The sequence below is a fragment of the Cornus florida genome, unplaced genomic scaffold (assembly GCF_030987335.1).
Source record: "Cornus florida cultivar Cherokee Brave unplaced genomic scaffold, ASM3098733v1 CherokeeBrave_3.0.0_Hap2_Chr04, whole genome shotgun sequence".
Lineage (NCBI taxonomy): Eukaryota > Viridiplantae > Streptophyta > Magnoliopsida > Cornales > Cornaceae > Cornus > Cornus florida.
Window position 1 is genome coordinate 61999622 of NW_026775574.1, and position 8811 is coordinate 62008432.

General features: G+C 31.5%; 1 protein-coding gene across 1 annotated transcript; it reads right to left on the minus strand.

Moving 5' to 3' along the window:
- Positions 1–3547: 3547 nt before the first annotated feature.
- Positions 3548–8024, minus strand: LOC132303358 (protein TIFY 9-like). Its single transcript, XM_059800596.1, has 6 exons — positions 7731–8024; positions 7442–7610; positions 7195–7276; positions 6994–7084; positions 6812–6869; positions 3548–3980 (listed from the first exon to the last, which is right to left on the minus strand). Exons 1-6 carry the CDS (start codon positions 7834–7836, stop codon positions 3920–3922), a joined length of 567 nt encoding a protein of 188 aa, XP_059656579.1. The 5' UTR covers positions 7837–8024; the 3' UTR covers positions 3548–3919.
- Between the last annotated feature and the right edge of the window lie 787 nt (positions 8025–8811).

The following is an 8811-nucleotide window of genomic DNA, read 5'->3' on the forward strand; positions in this document are numbered from 1 at the left end:
CTACCTAATAAAATATAATATATTATCTACACAGAATATTATAACAATTGAACTATATTCAACCATTACCTAATTATAATAAATAAATTACAATCATAATTATTATGTTTGTGTGGGTGTGAGAGTGACAGAGGGATATCTGATAAGTTTGTTCATGAATTAAGATCAGAGGAAAGATAGCATGATTACCAAGATTGTTAATTCTAAAGATCTCTGTGGGCTAAGCAAATTCTTAGGTCTACCTAATTATTCTCACACAAAGAAACAAATCTGAAGATATGGCAAGGGAATTTTATGTATTGGGTAGCAGGAAGGAGGATTCTGTCGTGGTGGAATTCTGTGTTTGCGCCATCACAACACAATACACATTTACAAACAGCAATGTAAAGTCATTGCATGACAGATGTCAAGTTGTTGGCATGTTGCGTTTGCACGGGAAGAGAAAATCAGGATTCTAGGTATGTAGGTTAGTGCATGCACATGTTGTAGGTTCGCGCAACGCAACTAAATCGTGTTTTGAAAACGTACAAGTTACAACGAAGAGTTTTTATTTTTATTTATTTATTTTTTTGAACGGATAATTTGCCATGGCAGAAGATATATTATGATGATATGTTTAAGTGAAATCATGCGGCCCTGAAAAACAACCGAAGGAGAATAATAAAGGGATTATTACGTATAAATAGGGTTAATAATTCATACTTATTATTTAATGGAATCAAAGTCTCATAATTTCGAAAAAATAAAGTTGACAAAAATACTGACATGGATATGAAAAAATACTATTAATCCTTACTGAGGTACCACTGTTAAGCACATAGGTACCACTTTTTGTGCACGAAAATACCATTTTTTGTGCATTAAGTATCATTTTTATTCACATAGGTACTACTTTTTATACATCAAGTACGAGTTTTAAAAATACAAAAGTGGTACCTGCATGCACAAAAAGTGATACCTTAGTAGAGATAAATTGTTTTGCCATGTCTTCATTTTTTTGAAATTATGAGACTTTAACTCCATCAAATGATAAATATGAGTCATTAGAACCATTTATATGTAATAATTCCAATAATGAATATATAACTGTGCTATACAAATATAAAATTTTCACGTTACTCCTATTATATACAATTTTGGTTCAAGATAACAAGTCGAAGAATTAAAATTTTGGTTCAATTATTGAATCGAAGGGTCTAGGTTCAAAGAGAGTGACCAGTTTGGGGTCAATCGAAAGAGTAGAAATTTCAGGTTCTTTGGTTAGTTCGTAAAGAACTTTCCATTGAATTCTCCAAAGCAAAAGCTCCAGCCAAAACGAAAGGATGCAAATGCTACATCTGCAATGAAAAAGGCCACATTGAGACACACATATTTAAGTGGATTGTTAATGACAAGGAAATTGCTGAATGGCAAAAAATTTCGAGCAATTATGTATTATTCCAAGTGAAACTCAAATTTAACCTAAACATAATCTATTATATGACTGTTTTATAAAATTATAGTTATTATTATTATTATTATTATTAATTTTATTATTATTATTATTTTGGGACTAAGAAAGATCTTCAAAATCAACCATACGGATTGGCCCAGTGGAAAAGACGTCCCAGAGTCTTACAAAGGTTCAAGTCTAAAGTTCGATTTCTTTTTGAGGCTACGACTGTGGACATAATCTGAGTCTTACCCGATCCGTATGGAAGGTCATCTTATACAGGTCTTATGAATTAGTCGAGGCAAAATTCCGAACACCTTTATTATTAAAAAAAAAAGAGAAGAAAGATATCAAAATCATGTTTTGGAATAGAGAAACCAAATACAGCCAAACATGTTCACCAGCTAATGAGAGATCAAATGATGAGAAAGATATGATAACATGCCCAGAGATCTTTGTATCACAAGCTACACAATAACATTCGATTCAATATGATTAGTGAATGTTGAATCATCTAAGTTGTCATATTCCTGCAAAATTTTTGTTTTATTTTCTTTTACCAATAAAGATATCCAAAATCATTTAGGAAAAAAAACAAGATATCCAAAATCAGGTTTTGGAATAAAGAAACAATTGCAACCAAGCATCTTCTCCTTGCAACCAAACAAATGTCTATCTCCTCCAGTACTATTATATCAATTGAACTATATTTAACCATTTATTGCCAATTATTTTTGGATCCAAATGAATAAAAAATGAAATGATAAAGAGAAATATGGCAACATGTGTATAGATGTTCTGTCTCAGAAACTACACGATAACATTAGGATCTTCATTCAATACGATTTGCGAGTTTCGAACCCTTCTACGTTGTCCTATTCTCATAAAATCCTACACCTCCCTACAGTATTCAAAAGTCACAAAAATTCCAATCACATGGATAAGATCATCAACAGTTTTGCTTTGTTTTGTTTGACACAATAAAATCCACCACATGGAAGCCCATATGTTCTATCAATTAAACATTGTATTCTATTAATTTGGAAGACATCTCTAGTTTCATAGTTCTATATGGTGTTTCATTTATTGTTCTAGGTGATGTGGAAAAAGTTTTAGTATTTGGAAAAATATTAGGTATTATGAAAATATCGATAATGTAGTACTCAATAATTAATTAATTTCTATCATAGTATTCAAGAAATTGTTAATTTAAAGCTGGGATTTGGAAGAGGTTTTTTTTATAAGGAGATTCTCAGCTTAAGACTCTTCAAAATAATGTGAGGGGTCCAAGCAAAGTTAAGTTCAACCTCGATCTCTTCCGGTGCACCGATACTGACACTTTTTTGTTTTTTTGAATTTTAAAGGGACTGAATTAAATTAAAATAAAGTAGGAATTTACAATGTGGGTCACCGATACCGATACCGATAATTTTTAGTGCAATGTAGATGGGTGGGATAAACCTATCATTAGGTATCATTTGTTATTGGGTTAATTTCAGCGATTTTAATTCACTAAAAAGTACATTGTACTGTACGAGAGAGGATGACTTTAACCATTCAATATGTTCCATAGATGAGAGATGCAAACTTATGACTAAGGCTTGCACGGGAGTAAATTATATTTTAATGTCATGATTGATGATACATACATATTTGGATCCAATTTCAAATCCATATCGAACCCATATTAACCATGATCCAAATAGAGTAAAATATACTTAAACTGGGTCGGATTTTGAACAAAACTCCAATCTTTTGAAAAATTTCCCAAATTCATATGCAAACTCCATGATCTATCCAACAAGTATCTACCTCCCATGTTTTTCATTTCCATATCAAAATTAAAGTTCAAATTGGTTGTGGAGTCAAAACCCACTCCATTTCAAGCCCTAGTCACTGACAAGTTTAACATTGATTTAGGACAATAGTTTCAATATTATATCAGTGGTTGAGAAAGATTGTACTAACTATTTACTATTGTGTTTATTGGTTAATAAAGTCGATCCTTTTTTTACCAGGAAAAAACAAAAAGAAAAAGGGCCAAAGGGAGAGAGAGAGAGAGAATAAATGAAGGGTATAAATTATAAAATGTTAAAGAACAATAAAAACATATAGTAAAAGAAAAGCAAAAAAAAAATGATTCTTGTACACACAAGAACAACAATACAAGTCATACATGAATAAAAGGCGAAAGTAGCCTCAATGTCTTGGGCTAAAAAAAGCCAGAAGGAAAGTGCGAGGAAAGAGGAGAGAGGGGTCAACAAATCAACAATGGCAACTACTACAATTGCCAATCCCCTCTCTCCAATTTCATTTTTACCTACACTTCGAAATAACACTACTAAAACGTGCATTGCCTTCAATTATACTATTATACTAGGTATTGCTTAGTCGTGAAAGCAAAAGAGAGAACAATAATCAAAGTAAGAGCCACCCTCGACTCTTCTCCATCCATCCATCCATATGTCTCTCTCTCCTCCTTTCTTTTTAATGTTTAGGTCCCGCAGTGCCGTGGACCAAAAATGCATACGGTGAAGCCAAAGTCAGCCTGCAAACATTCAAGACCGCGTGTTAGTAGTATTCACCACAATCTATGATATTAAAAAATATCTAAACTTATCAAGACTCTGACAACCAATTGGTTAGTGTAGCAGACCTTCACACTCAAGTCTATCTCGATAATTATAACATAATTTATGAAATTAAGGTAAGAATGGTAAAGAGGGTAGGGTAGGAAATACTATTATAAGGACCCGTTTTTAAAAGAGAAATAAATGATCGAAGTAGGAAATGAATATAAGAAGCAACTTGTTTAAAATATGTTAATGTGATTTCCTGTAGTTAGGCTACCTAACCTATTGAGTTATGTTTGTAGGGCAAATATGTCATTTGCCACCAAATTTTCTAATGATTCAACTCATTGCTGACAGTCTGACATGAAACCTCTGTTCCAAGTACTTGTGACAAGTGAAAAACGTGTAACATGTGTTTTGAGTAGCCAAGTATGATAAAAGAAGAGACAGGCTCGCTGAATAAAGAAACTTCCTAGGAAAATTCAGAATTATTTTTTAGAAAAAAAATAAGGCTTTTGTACCGGTCAAATAAATCAAACGTGTCACGCGGATTGTATGATTTGATAAGATTTGGACCGTCTATTGTATAGGACAGTACAAAAGATCGGAATACTACAGAGTATAGAGTATTTCCCCAAATCATCTCGCCAAAAATTGAAAAATAAATAAATAAAGATTTATGATATTATTGTACATTGTTTATAGATGGCAAGGATGCGATGAATTTGGTAAAATTTTATTATGTCCAGTTTAAAAATTTGTCATATCAATTTCGTTAATTCCGTCCTTACTTTAGAACGAATTTGTAATTAGTATACCATTCTCGCTCCAATTTCAATAGACAAAGGACCAATTCCATTCCACGGATTTCGTTTAATTGTAGGACGGGACCGGGTTATGTCGCTTTTATTATTCAGTAGAAAAAAAAAAAATTAACCCAATATACAAAAACTGAACTGATAAATAAGCTTGTCAAGCTTTTAAATTACTAAGTAATGAATATTAATATATTAATTGAAACTTCGAGTAAAGTAATGAGGGTCTTAAAAATATTAATTATATATTTTACATATTAATAAAAATTTTAAAGTTACATATATAATTGGGCCGGGTCAAGATGAGTTTTTTCATTAAATCCGTCTCCATCCCAAACCTATTTCGATTTTTTTTAATTTATTTTTTTTATCATACTTATCCCAAACCCATTTAGAGAGCTACCAAATCCACTTCATTAGGGACGGAGCGGGGCAAGGCAAGGCAGAGCGAAAACCGTCCGGTCAGAGGTTATTGCCTCCCTTATTTTGTCATGATATCATTTTTACTCATCCTAGGTTTTGTCGGGGACAACACGATCTACATGAATCTCCAAGAAGCCCCATGAAAATCCAAACTTGACTCTTAACCCAGACTTAAGTTATTTATCGTTATTTATAAGTAAATAAATAAAGATAAAATAAATAATAAATAAATAAAAACGAAGAGAAATGTACAACAGAGGAAAATAAATTCCATCAAGTGCATATGGGATATGCCACTACCAAATACAATTAACTCCCGCGCAGACTAATTTGGACTTAAAATGCAGCCAAATGCCGTGTCTAGCTCTAAAATTTTTGGTTCGTAGGAAGCAACTACGAACATTCAAAGTTTAATCTAAATACTATTTTTTAAGTTCAACAACTTTGAATGGTATTATGATTCTTTTGGCAAGTCCATGTCCATAAGAAATGAATAGAATAATTCAAAACTAGTACGGCCGCCGAGTAATAATAATAAAATAATAATAAAGAAGTAGGCATTGTTCATGTGTCTCAATTACTTAAATCAACCATATAGATACAGAGAGACGTATAATTCTAGATAGGACAATTGGAAACATTATTGAGGCCTCCACGATGAAAAAGACTAACACACTAACAAACAATTATATTGGCATTTCTTGTTTGGGCCAATTTTGTAACAATTTTCCTTTATCCAGTCCACAATGAATTTTTATTTTTTATTTTTATTTTTATTTTTTTAATATAAGTTCAAAATTTCAAAATTTCAAAACACCAATTTTGTTCCTCTACAATGCATATATGCAAAATAGAGAAACACATATATTCCATTACACTAATAGAAATGAGCATTTAGAGGTGGTTAATTTAACTCGTTAAAGAGAAAAAGAATACCTTAGATCTTATTTATGAAAGTAAAGAATGACGTAATCATAATAATATTATTCCTCTCTTACATGTATAGTTCCAAAATTTCAATATGAACTATTTCTGTATACTACTCATCCCACAAACATATACTCAATTCTCGTTTCTCTTTTAATAATTATCAAATCAATCATGATACTCAAGTATATTAATTAGATTTATTTGTTAGACTGAAATAATAAATACCATTAAAAACTTTAAAGTAAAACTTAATTCTCATTTTAATCCATGAATAACCTTAAAAAAATTTAATTGTGTCGCTTTGACAAATTAAACTAACAAGTGGATTCAAAATATAATTTTTTGGGTAAAATTTTTCCTCAGTCCTAAAATAAAATAAATGTCTCTTTGAGAAGGGACAAAGCGAGTATCAAAAGCAAATTTTGAATGCCGGAAAAGTAGAGCCTAGTACTAAAACCCCTGATTCCTCACCGTCCAAGCAATTCTTTCAAGAAAGTAAAATAAAAGAGGACACGCGGCGAAAAGAACACGTTTTTTGAATCACACATAAACATTTAAACAAAAGTACGTTTTGAATTACGCATTAAGATAAAGAATAGAGATTAGAGTACTATTTAGGAGGTCAAGTCTGTTATTACCTCTCTTTGCGCTTCTCTAAGAAGCTCTGTAATGACTTCCTCCTAGCAATTGGTAGATCTGCACAAAACCCATTTTCCTTCTTAATTTACAGAACACAATATACCACTTATATAATATATATATATATATATATGAAAAAAAATACAACTAAAAAAGAAAGGAAAAATAAAAAAACACTGACCTCCATTGTTAAGTGTCTCCATAAGTTTCGAATCTGATGATTCAACAGCTTTCGAGACTCCTTTCTCAGCAAGTTTCAAGATATTCTCAGCCTAAACATTCACAAACAACTTTTCATTAAAATTTCTAATACATTCCAAAAGGCACTAATTTTTTTTTTTTTTTGAAAAAGATATAAAGGAAAGATTAATAAGAAACAAACCTTGTTTGGAGGGACATCAAAAACAGCAACGGTTCCATTGTAGAAAATGGTCAGAGGAGTGCCTTCAGAACAAGAATTTGGCCTAAAAACCAACAAATACATTTCATTATTTTTACACACACACACACATATATATATATATATATATATATATATATATATATATATATATATATATATATAATTTTCAGAAAGCTGACCCAAACAAACAGACTCTAAGCTTTTGAAATTTGAAATGTGCGAGTACCTGAAGACAGGAGTATAAACAGGCAAAGCAGGAAAGAGGGTCCGATCATCTTTCGGAGACGACGGAACCGAAAACGACGATTTCCCAACCAAGCTCTGATTCACAGACCCAGACTCAATAACAGTCTTGAGAAACTCAGGATTCAACTTCGAAATCACACCCTGAATATCTGCATATACACCACATTAGTTAGATATAAAAATTGTATGTATACATATATAAGAGAAACAGAAATGTTATTTGTTGAATGCATAGTGGTACATATATATATATATATATATATACGAACCACGAAAGCTTCGTCGGCGATGAAGGAGCTTATCCTGAGCCATAGATTTGGGAGTGGTCTGTTTCTCCATCCCAAAGAAATCAAGTTCCACCGTTGATCTTGACATTTGGGTTTTATGAGATTTTTTTTTAATTGTTGGAAGTTTTGAAACAGAAAAGGGAGAGAGGGATGATCAGAGTTTGAGAGATTGATGGGAATATATATACACATATACGGAAAGATAATAAATGAAAGCACGAGAAAAATGAGACGAGGACTAATAGGAGTGTTGAAGACTTGTGTTGTTTGTTATTTGTGGGGTTGGGTTTGGGTTGTGTGGGGGGTGGGTTTTGATTTGATTTTTGATATGGGCACAATTCCAAATAGCACGTGGTGTCACATGTTAAAGAAGCAGCAGAGAAAGGACTTCACCTAAATTACGAAACTAGGCCCAGCCTGTGGACCCCATTCTCTATATGAGTCGTCGAGTGTTGTAGGGGTCAATATTTATTAATATTCCTACGCATGACTTGCGTGACTCGGTGTACTTGACCCAAAGTTATGGAATCATTCATTTATATATCCACCGTCTCTTGGCCCTTTCTCTCTCTGACTCATTCCTGCCTTGTGACCACAACTACACAAATATTCCGTGAAATGATATAAATTAAAAGTTGGTTTTGTATTTGTAAATGGGAGGTGATATATACTATTCCCTCCTTCTCTTATTAATAATTCATTATATATATATATATATATATATATATATTTCAAATTAATTATTCTTTTTAAAAGGTCAAAATATCTTTTCTTTATATTTTCATCATTGTCCTTTATCTTCTTAAAAAATTTCAAACTTTGTAACTATATATATTTAAATTAAAAATAACAATTTGGTAATTTTAAAAAAGAACAATGCATTAATGCATGTCCCCTTAACAAGTTATAAAACCAAAAATGAACAATTAATAAGGAACGGAGGTAGTACACTCTATTTTTTAAAAAATAATAATAATAATAATAACATTTAATATGAGAATTTGATAGTTTACTTGATATCTGTAAATTTCATGGAATGCTATTAAAAAAAATAACATTTAAT